The sequence below is a fragment of the Xylocopa sonorina genome, chromosome 3, assembly GCF_050948175.1.
Source record: "Xylocopa sonorina isolate GNS202 chromosome 3, iyXylSono1_principal, whole genome shotgun sequence".
Lineage (NCBI taxonomy): Eukaryota > Metazoa > Arthropoda > Insecta > Hymenoptera > Apidae > Xylocopa > Xylocopa sonorina.
Window position 1 is genome coordinate 2,618,716 of NC_135195.1, and position 15,575 is coordinate 2,634,290.

Genomic DNA, 15,575 nt, shown 5'->3' on the forward strand with positions numbered 1-15,575 from the left:
CAAACGGTGAATATAATTACAAAAGTTTACTAAGATTTACTTTCTTAAGTATAATACTGTTTCAAAGATTTCACTGAAAATCTCAATGTTTTCTGATTTTCGTTTACTATTTTTTTGCACATAGGATATAGAATTTTTACACGTTTCTCGAATGTTGTTATATTTCAAAATAAACAGAAACATATTAACATTAAAAAAAAACCAATTATGTAAATTTAAAAAACAGGTCGAGGAGTTATTTAGATCCGAATATATAATAAATTGGAGGCTTAAACAGCATCCAATCTCGAAGGAAGACGTAACACTTTTGCGTGTTACAGACGGCCGGTCGATGGAATGTAATTAGCCGGAAATGCTAAATCGGCCGTTGAAAATCTGTTGCGAAGCGCGAGATCGGGTCAGCGTTCTGTGAATGCAATGAAGTAACGAGCAGCTGCTCAACGTCCACGTTGTTCCTCGATTTGATCCTGTTTCCTAGCTTCGATTACATCCGGCTCTTCACGCGTAATTCTCTACATACAACAGGATTTGACGTAACGATACGCATGCCTATACATACTTTATTTTATCAGACTTCTTTCCACAGACGAGTCATTTCGAATTCAAGTCAAGTTACAAATCTCGTTCTCAAGCGTACGAACAGAAAAACCGTAAGCTGGACCCGGAAGAACTTTGGTACCACTCTGGTACCAGTCGCCATATATAAATTTCAAACCAGTAGCTAAGTTCGGTCACTTTAAACCGCCTCTAAATTGTTTCTTTGCGTTGTTATTGCATATTAATTGTTAAAATAACCACTTTTTGTCATAAATACATTATTTAAATGAACGACGCCCCTAATTTTTAAAATTATGCAAACGAATAACACGGAATTCACTTTTAGTAATTTGCAACGATGCGCATGGTATATTGACCGCAGAAACGGAAGAAACAAAGCTATTACCGCGGCAAAAGCGAGCCTTGGTTGCTCAAGGCTACCTTCCCTTTCGCTTTCTACCATTTCGCCGTTCGGACGAGAAAGCAAGGCGGAATGTGGCCTTAAACGGCCAAGATTCACTGTCCCAGTTGATATAACCCTTGTATCATAACCTTAATTATTTATATAATCCTTGTTTACTAAAACAGGCTGGTTTTACGTATAACAATAATACATTATTAACCTTGGTTCTCGAGTTAGTGGATAATTTATTAAATCCACTTATTTTAGCACATTTTAACACGTCCATGATTTTGCACATACAATTAGATGAATTTTGAGGAAAATTTACACTTAAGTAACTTTCTTTACAAGCGATTGGTTTGCACGACTAAGTTACGTAAAGTATTTTGTATTTTGTCCAACGAATAATTAGAATTCGTCCGCTAAAACGTAACGATTAGCGTGATTATGAACTATCTCGTGTATACCGCGAAAGAACTTGTAAAATAAGAAGCACTCACTTGTAAACAATTTAAAACTCGCAATAATATCCGATCGCAGAATTTCTTTCTTACCTTGAAAGAAGCAATTTGTGCGAAGAATTAATTAAGCTTAAACAAAATTGGTGTCTGAAACAGAAAGTTGCTCTAAAATAACATAACCGATACACGTAATCTGATACAGCTTCTGAAAAACGATTAAGAGTGACGGTTCACCGAGCACCCTTCGTAGAACCAAAATGGTCACTGTACCGTCTTAAACTTCCCAGCCTTGACCGTTGTTTAGGTACACTCTATTTATCGGGATCGATGAACACATTTAACAATTCCACCGTTCTGAGGCGTACTGGAGTAAAGACAACATTCAACCTTTCGCTCTCAATTTTAATATAACAAACAACAATAACAATAGTGGTGTATATGTGGTGCTGTGGCCACGATTCCTTTACGTCGCTACGCGACTTCACTGAAAACTCTAAACGAATTCACAATTCTCAACGAATGGAAATGGCTTGTTCTGGATGAACCAAGTGTTCTAGCTGAACTGTTGCGAGGGCGAAAATGTCCACGAAAACGCAAGAGACGGAAATTGGTCATAAATAAACCAAAGTCAAGTCATGCTCAGTCGCGACGAACTCTTGAGGAAAACAATTGCTTGGTCTGAATGATGGACCAGCTGCAGATGACCAGACCCGTGCTGAGTCGTGGGAACGCATAGTTATTTAGCTCGAAAATTTATGACACGAAAACAACGCGGAATCGTAGCCGCCACAGTTCCTTCACCCAACTTAAATCCGCCCTGCGACCAATCGCATCCAAGAGTACTTCGTGACCGATATACCCTCCACTCGCCATTCCACTCTGCGATATATGGGTCTCGATAGTTTTCCTAAGCTTCAGCCAGTCGCGACTCTACTGAACGAGCTGCCGTTTTTAGTTTGACAAGTGTTAGTATTCAGTAGAGAAAAAATTCATTAAATATCGTTGAGTAGTAAGTCTCTAGTGATTAAGAATTAAAATGTTAGAGATGTCGCGTGTATGAACCTAATTATGTGTCCAAGTGGAAGAAATGTGTAGACATTTTTTAATATTGTCTAATAGTGAATTAATGAAAACAATTGCTACTTGCGATTATTGATCTAAACCTGATTTAATTTTTCAATGACGATATTTTTGTGGTGATAGTAATAATAGGAGGATTATGTAAAATGAAAGTGTGCTTTTTCTCTACATCTCCAGGTTAGAAAACTGTATCAAGTCTTATGTGACATTGCTTACGTGCATCTAAGTGTTAGACGTAAAAATTAACTTTTTCGATTCTATAAATTAAAATATTTCTTTTATCTATTAAGAAAATTGTACAAATCGAACGGTGGAGAATTAACAGAAGAAAAGGTTTAGCAAAGAAACCATTTAGCATTTCTATAAACGAAATGTAAATATAATCTAAGTAACGCTCTCTAGTTATATTTACATAGCACGATGCTAAACCTATTTCTTTAATCGGTTCAATAAATAAAATTGATAATGAACGCGATCGAAATAAAATCGTATCGAAAGCCGAAGAAACGCGAAGAATTCGAGTAACGAATATAGAGACCGTAAAAAGGAGCGATTAATATCATGGTCCGCGTTTAATTATTCAATAGAAAAATATGTGAGCGTATCAATAAATATAAAAGCATTACTTTGTAGCAAGGCTAATTTACTTCCGCTTATGATATCGTTTCGATGGAAGCGTGTACACATAGAAAGCGCAACGCGTTACGAGGGCTACGAAGAAAATTGCTACCGCTTTCTACTAGTTGGAGTATTACGCGCGAACCATTAATTATCGTATTAACGTTACACACGTATTACTCTGGATCTGGTTCGCTTGTTCCGAGTCCGGTTCTGTGTCACGACGAGCAGGTGAGGCGCCTTGTACTAGTTTATCTTCGATCGAGAACGTGTACCAGTGAATTGCGATCGATGAAAGAGAAACACGCGAGTCGAACCAATGGTGTGTCTATCGGTTCTCTCCTTGGAAACGGCGGCGACTAATTTATTTCCGATCAACTTGGTATTTTTAGCGAGGGAAAATCTAATAATTCTCTTTCTTCGTGAATATCTCCTACATTCTATTTGATTACGAATTCATTTTTTGCAAGTGCCCGTATTTATGAATAAATTCGGTTTTATAAATTTGTAGAGTATTTGTCTTTATTTATGTAGAGATTTCAGTATCTTTGAAATTAATAATTTAGGTTTCCCTGAATCGTATTAGTTTGTGCCAGTTAATTGATGATATTTACAAAATCCATGGTTAACAAATTGTTAACAAATTGTTAACAAATTGTTATGTATTTGGTAAATTTCGAGTTTCTTTTGGAATGTGCGTAGTAAATTCGTTTTTACTTAATCTTGCTAATCTTTTTATTGCATTTAATGGCGTTTCAAGTTTGAAGTGCATTACTATTAAAATAGAATACAAAATTATGGAGTGTGCGAATATCCTTTGGTCACTTTGACATTATCAACTCTTTCGTTGTTTTAAAAATATGATTACCTGCTTTTGTATAATAAGTAGAACTCAACAGCCATTAGGAACTGATAATGAATAGAATGAATATGCTTAACGTAATATTTACGCGAGACAAAGACGTGTATCTATTAACATAAGTATTGCATAATTAAGTATCAAATGTTATCGTATTGTCAACGATAGTACTTTACGTTTACTTAGTATCCTCTACTAATTATCTTAGTAGTCTCGTATTACTGTTTTGTAGCACTGAAGCTATCATTATTTAATCAAGAATAATTACACGAATGATGTATTTTTATGCAATCAATTGATACATTTAAAAGCAGACTTTTTATAAAAATTAATAGTACTTTAAAAATATTTAGCAGTTCGTAGAACAAATATTATAAAATATTTAACAGTGCCTTGAAAAATGAATTTTCTTGTTCTCGGCTTAGTTACCCGATTAAAAACTACAAAATACAATTATTCATTTGAAATAGTTATTCATCTATTACGATTCACTTCTCGAAGCAATACCAGTGCACCCCAACAGAGATCCGCGATCTCCTTTCTAGCCTTTAACTCCGTCGAAAACAGTGTATTTCACAGCGGCGAGTCGAGTTTCGTGTGTTCAGCGAAATTGTCCATGAAATTCGCGTGACGAAGGAAGTAGAAACGATTTCGCGATCGCAGAGATAGAGAAATCCGCGGTGCTTTGTATCGTTATTGTCGCGGCGTAGATCAGCCATTGTTACCAACGAGATTTGATTAGATCGAGAGTAGTACATAACTTTTCGAGCAAACGGATATTTTCAGCTGGGTGAAAGTAAAAAACACCGGAACGCGAGCGAGACGTTACGTTTGCTGAATTTTACATCACGAACAGTTACTTCCTGCCTTTTTTACTTATTGGAGAGCCAAGTGGAATTAATTCACATCGTTTGCGTTGTCGAGGCTTGTTACGTTTTCTGTGCTTGATTTATATCGCTTTGTTTTCGACGGTCATGAAATTCAATGGCGCAAAGTGATACGTGTACGGTGGTTCAATCGAGAAGTTTTAGATCTATTTATTGTATATAGGAAGCGTTCGAGTGAGCTTGAACGATATGGTTTAACAATCCAGAATTGGAGGTGATAGATGAATACTGTATATCACGGCTCGAGAAATGAAATTTTTATTAGGCGAAATGATTTATATAACTTTTACTGTGAAATTGTGAAATAATTGTAGAAATTGTAGAAGTGCGTGCTGTTACGGATACGAATTCGATGTAGAGAGTTGATTTATAAAAGAAAATGTTGGTACTCGAGTGAAATATATTATATCTATGCAAAAATATAATTATATAGCTATATTCAGTAAAGAGTTAGAATAGAGAAAAATCATGATGTGAATTTCACAAGATGTAAAATTTTTACGTTCATTTGAAAAACAAAAAAATATCTAACAAGTTGAAAAGAAGATATGAAAATGTAGAGGAACTTGAAGAAAATAGTTGCAAGACATTTCGGTGAAAAATAAATGTTTCAATGCGATGTTTGTCCAAGGAAACGATGAACACGTTTCTCGTGATTGCTAAATAATAATTATTATTGCAAACCCTGCTGATAATATAAAATTATAGCTTTTCTACCTTTCCTAGTTCTCTGGTAATTTTGGTTAAAAAACAACGTATTAATAGTACAGGTTTATCTATCGTGACACGTGAACGATGTCCACCAGTGATTAACGAGGATCCCGGTTAATTGGACGCGTGTCTAAGAGATGAGGAAGCGGAAACGCGGCACGAAAAACGTACGTGAGAATCGGTATCCTGTAACGAGACTTTTGGCACGGAATCTGTTACATAAACCATGATTCTCTAGCAAAACGAAAGTTTCATCTAACCACTGTTCTTCCGAGTTCGTCTTTTACCATCTCGTCTCCAGATTCGTAGAAACAAACCTCCAAAGCGACCTCCATGTATTCAAAATGACAAATATTAATGATTATATCCTGTTTCTTCTTTTTTAATCTACATCGTACGAATTATTCGATCGTATCCGGAAATTTACCACGTCGACAACAATAAAAAGATTAATTTAAAACAGAGAAGTTTATTTACAGTTAGTCATTAAAGATATATAAATAAAGCAGTATAAATAGGGAATATTGGTTCTCCTTATAAACAATCCTCGTATAACGTAGTATCTTTACATAGCGCACTTGCTTGGAAATTAACATAAGAACAAATGAATTTAATGTGTCATAATTTGAAAGAATATACCTTTTCCACCTTTCTGAAATTACGTTAGTTAAGTTCGTCTTCTATATAACATTTTAGCGATTTTGTTTTTACATTGTTTAAATACTTTACAAGCAAGTATAGTCATATTATACAAGGACCATAATGGGATTAATTTCGGCAGATAATGGCACATGAATTTTACACTCATATTGTTTAGGCATTATTAAATTAAATAAAGATTTCTTGTAATTTAAAATGCACGACGTCGAACTAACTTAGCGTGTGGAATGGAAAAAGTAAATATAGACTTGAGGAGGGTGGAACTTCGACGTTTAATTAACTGTCGCTGATACAAATTTTAATACAAATGCGATAAATCGTCATTCCAAAAAATTGTTCTACTTGAAGTATAAAAATATTCTTTGAAATATAAGCTAGCTCTGGTTGAAATGTAAATCTGCTCTAGTTGAAACATAAAAGTGTGGTCGTTGAATTATATAGTTGCTCTGCTCCTTTGCACTTCCGCAGAACGTTTAACCCCTTTGAATACCGATTTAGCTGATAAGATTTTTGCATTTAGAACAGATTTAATTTGTTGATGCACGAAGTAGAACATAAAGATAGCAGATTTTGTGCGAGAATTCATTTATTCAACCTTTGGAACTTTTTCATCGTACATCTCAAAGTCATCCCTTTCGTTAAAACCTACGTTATCACTTTCATAAAATACATTACACGCTGGGAGAGATACGTTAATTTATCAATAGAAAAAAGTTTGGGGAACGTAGCTTCCTACGAGTAACTTTTGATTTGTCCTCTGAAACAATGGAAGTGGAGAACTAGGTACCTCGCAGATACCAGCTTCACCCCTCGGTGAGACAAACGGAAATCCTGCGTATCTCAACTGACCGTAGCGAGTAACAAACCGAAGGAGCACCTCGAGTTTTCACGGTGAAAAGGTAAAAATAAAGTATTCGACTGATGGAGCTATAAACTACTGTCGTCAATATGGATAGAGCAATAAGAAAATATTAGAAATTCTAGAGTAATGGCTCCTTCGCGATTATTATTGCTGCGGTTGAATGCTATTTTCAAAGAAATGTATACAATAAAGAAAGAAGAATTATACGTTGGCTTCGACAGGTGGAGTTGGAACGTTAAGTGTTAAGGTACATCTGTTTGGTCTGTTTGAAAAATGACTGCTATTCTTGGAGACGAGGTATAAATAATACTTTGGTGTTGAAAGCTGTGCTACAATCTTGCCGTGATATTTGTTCGGGACTTTACGGCTCGCAGACAAGAAAGTAACCAATTTTTGACGTTTCCTTGCACAAGCCGTGGTTCAATGCTAAATTGTTAAGAGGATAATGCAAGCCGCTTTCTTTTAACGTCATTCGGAACTGCGAGAAAGTTCCTCGTGGTTCGGTTTGCGTTATTCGTTTATAAACTCTATTCTTTAAGAAAAAGTAGAACCATGATAATACAGATTGCGAAAATTTTGCAAAATTACTTCCCAATTTATATTAATACATATTGCATACGTCCCGCTACTATAAGAGTTAAAAAATAAGAATCATACAGTGGAATAAGATATAGTGCATATAACCAATAGTTCTTTCCTCTACATAATAATTTTATTTTTGTCTATTTATGGCTTCTCGTCGATAGTAACTGCCTGAGCGTTTTATTTATTCCTGCTCTACGCTTTGGAGTAACGATCCATCCGCTCGGACGGAACAACGGTGGAAAAAACATACAAAAATATATTTTAATTATCTTTCTGTTCGTCGAGCACGATCTCTATCAGGAGATAGATAATATTAAAACTATTTTTATTACACTTCTACTACACCTTTTCGTCCTATTCAAGAAACGAAAGCCAACAATTTCACGTAGTTAACTGCTTCCCACATTAACCAAATTAACTTAAATCGACGTTGTGTTTCGCTGTCCTCAAAAACCGCAAAATCAAGTCAATAAATACAATAAAATCCCGTTTTATATATACACGTACTATTTCTAGCTCCCTATTTATCTATTTTAAGCAACGATCAGTTCATCTATTCCTGATTATCGTGGCACGTAACGTTTCCTCTTATGCAACCAGTCCTCCTTAATGATATCACTGATCTTCTCGCCAATCATGATAACAGGCGCGTTCGGATTTCCGCTGACGATGTTGGGCATGATCGACGCGTCAGCCACTCTTAACCCCTTCACGCCGTACACCTTCAAGCGCGGGTCCACGACCGCTGTCGGATCGCTCGACGGTCCCATTTTGCACGTTCCAGCGGGGTGGTAAATGGTGAACGTGAAGTGTCGAATCGCGCACTCCCAATAATCGTCGGAATCGAACGGGTACATGGCGCATCCGGGCATAGGGATGGTATGCGGCCTAGACCCGAACCTCTGGAACGCTGTCGTGTTCGACAATTGGAACGCGATCCTTATAGCGTCCACGAGGATATCTATGTCCTCCTTATGCGCGAAGTAATTTGGGTGGATTTCCGGATGCACGTGCGGGTCCCTGCTCTTCAATCGTATCCAACCCCTGCTCTTCGGTCTGAGTAGAAGCGGCAGAACCGACCAAGTGTCGCTATTAATAAGCGGCTTGTACATAGTATTGTACACGTTGTCCCGTAGACTTACTACCGTCTTGATCTGATCGCTATCCGAATTGATCGAGCTAGGCATAAAGTGGTACTGAATGTCGGGATAGTTCAACGATCTGTCGTTGTATTTGCTGTGAACGAAAGCTACACCCTCCACCCCCGACGTGGTCATCGGCCCTCGCTCATTGAAGATGTACTCCCTCATAACGGAGAACGTTTGGAAACGGTCTCTCTTCAGGCTGACCGGTTCGTTCACGATGAACGTGAATCCACCGAGGCCCACGTGATCTTGAAGGTTGTCCCCGACTCTTAGGTCAGAGATTACGGGTATATTGAACTTGGACAAGTGCTCTTCAGGACCGATCCCGGATAGCATCAGCAGCTGAGGCGAGTTAACCGCGCCGGCTGATAGAATTATCTCTCGTCTCACTCTTATCACTTGCTGGCGGCCGTCGCGGAGGACTATCACGCCAGTCGCCCTCTTGTCCCCATTGAACAGCACCCTCAGCACCTGTGTGTTCATCGCGATGTGCAGATTCTTCCTGTTCTTCACCGGCCTCAGGAACGCCTTAGCCGTGGAGCAACGGCTTCCACGGCGGATCGTCAGCTGGGTGAACATAAACCCGGTTTGATTCGCACCGTTTACGTCCTGATGCCTGTAGCCGAGCTCTTCGCCTGCTTTAATGAAGGCGACTGATAGGGGAGTCCTCCATGGTGATTCTTGGACGGTCTGGTAGCCGCCTGTCCTATGATAAGCTGTTCTTGCTAGGTAGGGGTTGCGGTTGTCCTCGGATTTCAGGAAATATGGGAGAACATCGGCGTAACTCCAGCCTGTGTTGCCTAGGTCAGCCCAGGTGTCGTAGTCGCGCCTGAAATAAGTGAAATTCAGTTTCGTTAATTTCGTTAATATTAGTATTCGTTAGGGATATAAAAAAACAGATAATAGCTTGGATATGTATAGATTAATGCTTCTTGATTGGAAATTCAATTTTGTACGAAATCGTATCTGGCTAACTGCAAATGAAGAATAACCGCAATGATATTATCAAGAAAATCAGTAATGTGGAATAGTATTTTTTCGTTTAAATCGATTGAATAAATTAATGGAATTTTCAATGTTGATTTATTTGTAAAATAATTTCACGTTAAAATTGCACCTTCTGCTGGTTAACCAAGTGTGAAAGTAAATTCTAAAAACAAATTTCTTCTCTACATTTCTAATTTATTTTTGAAACATGTAGACCTCTGTTATAACTTCTTTCTGATTATGCCAGGAATACTGAGTCACTCTGTAAATAGAACGATACAATTTTGATCTCTTTATTATACTAATACACAAGATAGTCCAATGATTCAATAATTAATATAATTATGAAATTCCATTTTCAAGTGAATTAACAGTATTCCAAGACGGTCGAAGAGTTAGTAATCTCTTCAAATGTTCGTTACGTTAATAATGGAGGTTCGATCGTAATTAAACGCGCGTTAATTGCATGAAGGTTCCGTTAACGAAATCCTGAATTACCGATTGCCCCGGACATAAACCATGGCGTTGAGCGTGCTGCTACCACCGAGCACCTTCCCACGCGGCCAGTTGCACCTGCCGCCAATCATGGCGAGACAGTAGGCCGTTGTGGTCGGTTGTACAGTCTTGTATTTCCAGTCGTGCTCCGAAAGCTGGATGTAGCTAACTAATAAGGGGATGTCCGTAAGTTCAGTCTCATCGCTGCCAGCTTCCAAAAGCAACACGGTCCAATTCGATACCTCGGATAGTCTCGACGCGATCACTGCGCCAGCGCTACCTGCTCCGACCACTATGAAATCGTACGTGCGCAGCAGCTGAAATTGAAAGTTTCCCTTTGTTTCATGGAACATAACACGTTATTCGCGATTTCTCGACGTAGCATCTCTAATATTCAATATTGTCCACGACAAAGCTAGTTGGGAACGTAAATTAGTAACAGTTTAGGATCTACAGGTTGTTTTACCGACCGTGGGTATTGACGATCGTTGAACTCCTGAATTTTTAAAGTAGTCGGATATACTTAAATTGTTAGTATAAACAATTATGCGTAAACGTTTAGGTAATTCGTAGAATGGTTCAGCGTTATTTGAATAAAAATTCATTTTTTAAGTAACAAGAAGGATGCAATAAATGTATACCATAAGACTAATCGTGTGAAAATATTTTTCTAGAAGGCACGATTTTGTTACAAGAATAACTTATCCAACTAACTGATTATCTTTATTGAATTAATCTACCAAGCAATTAAATTAAAGTTTAATGTAAGTAAAGCAATTGTAAAAGATAGAGGAATCTAGAACGCCAAGCAGGCAAGTTTTTTAAATAAATGAAAGGACGTAGGTTCAAAAAAAATTATAGCAGATAAAAATTGGTTGATCTCACCTGGCCAGGATCAGACGGATGAGATTCTGGATCCGCTTGGTTGTATCGAAATACCGTGAAGCCGATCGCTAGCAGAGGAATCAGACTGAATCCGAGGATGGAAGTAGTGCCCAGCAAACTGGTCAGACCTATTGCCATTTCAGCTTAATTCTAGCCCGCGATACCCACGTCCAATTGTCCGCCATTCGTCGAAGCGAATGTGCCGTTTGAAACTTTCAGATACACCATGTATTCTGAAATCAAACAAATTAATCGTGCTTATAGAATTTATTAAATATTAACATTCTCAACGTTTATAACAAATTACCGTTAAGGTACAAAAGAAATGTTTGTAGTATTCGAAACATTTTCATGATAATATTTAGTTAGAGAATTCCTTTATAAAACATTTGAGATGTTTGTAAAATATTGTTGCATTACGTTCATAATATTTGTAATTGTGCGTTCACTTCAATATCCTTTCCTGTGATCAATTTACGAATTGTGGTAATTAAGATTGACCCAGAAAATGCTTCAATTCGTTTCAATTCATGTTTCAATTCTTACGCTTCCATTAAAGGATTGAGGAATGGAAAGATATGGAAAATTAATAACGGAAAAGGTACCAGCTATTATTTAATAATCTTAATGTCACAAAGTGAATCGATGGAACAAAATCTGAACACAGATTTGGGACATTTTCTGTATACTAAAACTTGTAGTTTCCTTCGAACATTTTGTATGTATTATAATATATTCTGTATTATTTTACATGTTTGAATATTTCATAAATACACCTGCTATACGATAGCAAAGAGTGTACTAGAACGTATTACTCAGAAAAGTAGGTTATTCTTTAGAAATATTATGACACTTGATTGATTGTAATAAAAAAAAAAATTATTCTAAATTATTCTAAATTTCAATAAACGTTACTATTAATTATATAAAGTTTAACCATACGCTCGTGAAAATTCGAAAATTGGTTCCGTTAAAGTGATAGAATGATTGTGTATTGTAAATTTATGGTTTTCTTTCCGTATTGTATTATAATTTCGAACGGTTCAGTAAATTTAAAGGAACTATAATTTTAAAATGAAAAAAATGTTACTGCATCAGAGCATTTGAACAATAATTGTATTATATCAATGCGATATCGTTAAATTATATTAAATACGTACGTAACAGAATTTGGTAATAAATACTGTCGTGGTGGAATATTGATGCAACGGAATAAAATAAATGCAAATACAATAATTATAAAATACACGTATTATTTTCATGGATAAACAATTTGTGCAAAAATGATATTATCTTAATACTCGTATCAATTAAAATACAATTATTTTTTAGTAGAAATACTGTCCTTATCAAATTGATAAATATAATGTTTTAAAAGTGGAAAAGAAACGATTTATACAATCGAATTTTTTAAAATAATTTCCAACATTTATAAATAGTCGTTTCATGACCATTAAAGTATTCATTTAAAACAGTTGCGTAATTAAGACAAACAGAAAGAATTAAATAATTATCAATCAGAAAATCGTATGCCAATCCATAAAAGATTAGAAGAAAAAGATGTAAACCAATAGCAAAGTAATTGCAAAAACAAAGCAAATTGTGATTAATCAAAAGAAGCAAATATCTAACAGAACATTCTTAACAGTAATTACTCCATCTTCTATGAGTTCATCAAGCTACAATTAGAAACACTTTTATCCGTTGTACATGACATAAGTACCACTTAATCTAAATAATATATACAAAAAATACACGTAATAAAAATAACAAAAGTATTAGAAAATGGCTGTGTACTTATGGGTTAACAAACTTAACGGTTCACCTCGAATACATCCATATTTCACTTATCGAAGATAAACTCCAACACCACAAATTGCACTGATCCAAGTAACGACGAATATTAAACGATCGAGCAAGAAACGTTTGCAATTCCTCTTCGAAACGTTACCATTTCGTTTGACAAGCAAAACAATATCACATACACAGACACACTATATGCATATGCTATATGCGCGTGAATTACACAGCACACAATTTTAAAATTCGTCTAAATCAAGACGCGTTAGTAGCGAAATGAGCTAGACACACTGATAACGGGCAACGAAGCGAACAATGAGCAAGAATTCCGGCAATTGTCGCTCGCGAATCGAAAATCACACTGGGAACGCTTCTGTATTATCGGTTCATCGCTCACTCGGTATCTACGCGACCGCTTTTTCCCCTCTTCTTTCTACTTACTGTCTTCCGTGGCTTCGTGAGACTTTCTCACGATTTACCGCGCTCGTTTCACAGACGTGTTTCCAAACTTAATCATCGAACGAAAACTCGAAGCGCAGCGAAGTTTCGCGTGCCACGGCGAATCGGAGCCGGCAAATGGCCGCTAGAGCGGACGCGACAGAAGCCGCGCTGGCCTGAAGCTAGGTCGAGAGTGAAAACTAGACGCGAAATATGCCTCCTTTCAATATTAGCTTCGAAAACGCGAACCTCGTACCACTCCAGTCTATGTTATCACCCCCGCCGGTGCTTCTTCGTCAATCAAGGTCTCCCTCCTCGAAGTCGTCGAAATGTTAGATGGAGAAAGAAAATGTAGGCATTCGGTCGCGCGTGTGCAGTTTTTCATGAAATAGATGCAGGACTGACGTGTCTGGAGGAACGTGGTATCCGTTGTAATAAAAATGGCTTAGGATTGCGCCTATGTTGAAAGTTAAAGAGTAATTCGGTATGTACCACTGCATTATACCACTTAATACGTGTGTTGCCATCGCGATTTCTCTGTGGGTCATTCAAAATTCGAACGAACGCACTACCCTCTTAAGTGGGTCATTTTTAGATATTGTATCGCATTTCATGTCTACGTAGATGTTTTTAAATAATGTGTCGCTGAATTATTTTTCGATTTTACTGTGTTCACATCGTTGCTTGTTTAATCTAATTTCTTTAATTTTGGCTATTTATGCGATCATTTCTAAGCTTATACAAGTCAGTCAATTTATTTAACAAATATTTGCTCGGATTACATTTTTGTTATCTTAAATCAATTAAATTTATTTCAAATGTGACAAGAATAGTTTCTATCAAAATAAAAAACTTAACTCATTTTAGCAACGAATATACTTGTTTCTCTATGTTTAGCAAACCTTTGCCATTGAAATATTTGTAACCATTTAGATTAATTAATAAATTGGACATGAAGCCAAATTTCGCAGCGATAAAATGGCACGCACACATTCGCGCACAGCTATTCACACCACGATCTTAACTCCGTTTAACCTAGCCAAGCCACGTCGCAAATAAATATTTCATTTCCACGAACGTTCCACGAACGGAAGTGCAGCAGAACGGACTCGTTCCAATGCCGCCGGTAAAGGGAACCAAATTCGACCGCACGAAGCAGTACTGTCACCCGTGCGAGAATTAAAAGTCCATGCGAGCGTTCGACCCCGCTCTGTCTCTTTCTCTTCGCGTTCCTATTGGAAGCTAGGAGGCCTCTATACTTTCTCTCGACGTGAACGGTTCGAATGCCGTTCGGGGCTCCGTCATTCTCGTACATAGTCCCATACCGTTTTCCACGTCAACCTTAGCCCCAGCGACGAAAATCGCGGCGAAAGAGGCCGCGAGATCTCCCTCTTCCGTGTCCGAGTGACCCCGTTCGCGGCTCACGTAACTCCCGAGTCACTCGAGCTGCCGTTCTCCAATCCGTTGCGCGCACCTATTCGGGAATAACTATTTGTTAAGATTGCATTTGGCAAGTAGCTGTCCATAGCAGAAATAATATCCAAAAAGCCATTAATTTCGAAGTCGAGTTAATTATCATTTACTAGACATACCTACTAAAGGTCTTCGTCGTCTACTTCGAATCTTTTGTATCGTTGTCGCATTGTTCAAGTGGAGGCGCTTTTTTTAGAGATTAGCACACGCGGAAATCACGTGTGCGTCACCTGAGGGTAATACTGGATATCTGCGGGTGACCCATAGTTTGGAGCGGTTACTTAATCAGAATTTCATAGTAAAATTAGTTAGAAACGAAACATCTGAAGATACGTCTACAAAAACGTGTCGAAAATATCGTAGCTTACATCGTCTCTCCAACAGTTACCGAAATGTAAGTTAGAAGAAATACGAGCCGTTGAGGATCATTCTCTATCAAAGTTAATGCCTCCATCACGCCAATGTTAAACTAAACGTCGGGAAATAACACTGTTTTTCTCAGACGACTACATCACTGGTCTATGTAAGGTGTTAAATCATGAAATATTTACATGTCTGTTTTTGATAGATTGATTTGATAAATAGCAGTTTGTGGAATATCTGTTAAATATGGAGGAACGGATAAAAATAATGAGATCTTTGTTACCACGATATATACGGATAGTTCTTTACAGCTGAGATATTACTGT

General features: G+C 37.2%; 2 protein-coding genes across 3 annotated transcripts in view; one reads left to right on the plus strand and one right to left on the minus strand.

Moving 5' to 3' along the window:
• Flo2 (flotillin-2) overlaps positions 1-15,575 on the plus strand; it is a 177,447-nt gene that overhangs the window by 35,531 nt on the left and 126,341 nt on the right. The gene's annotated exons all lie outside the window — the stretch shown is intronic.
• On the minus strand, positions 8,226-11,313 carry LOC143433568 (glucose dehydrogenase [FAD, quinone]-like). The gene is made up of 3 exons (XM_076910931.1): positions 11,176-11,313; positions 10,294-10,607; positions 8,226-9,637 (listed from the first exon to the last, which is right to left on the minus strand). The coding sequence occupies exons 1-3, from the start codon at positions 11,311-11,313 to the stop codon at positions 8,227-8,229; spliced, it is 1,863 nt and encodes a 620-aa protein (XP_076767046.1). The 3' UTR covers position 8,226.

Coding starts and splice junctions, on each gene's coding strand:
- LOC143433568 (XM_076910931.1), bottom strand. CDS start 11,313: ATGGCAATAGGTCTGACCAGTTTGCTGGGCACTACTTCCATCCTCGGA. Junction 10,608..11,175: donor ATCCGTCTGATCCTGGCCAG/GTGAGATCAACC, acceptor TTTCAATTTCAG/CTGCTGCGCACGTACGATTT. Junction 9,638..10,293: donor GTTTATGTCCGGGGCAATCG/GTAATTCAGGAT, acceptor CACTTATTTCAG/GCGCGACTACGACACCTGGG.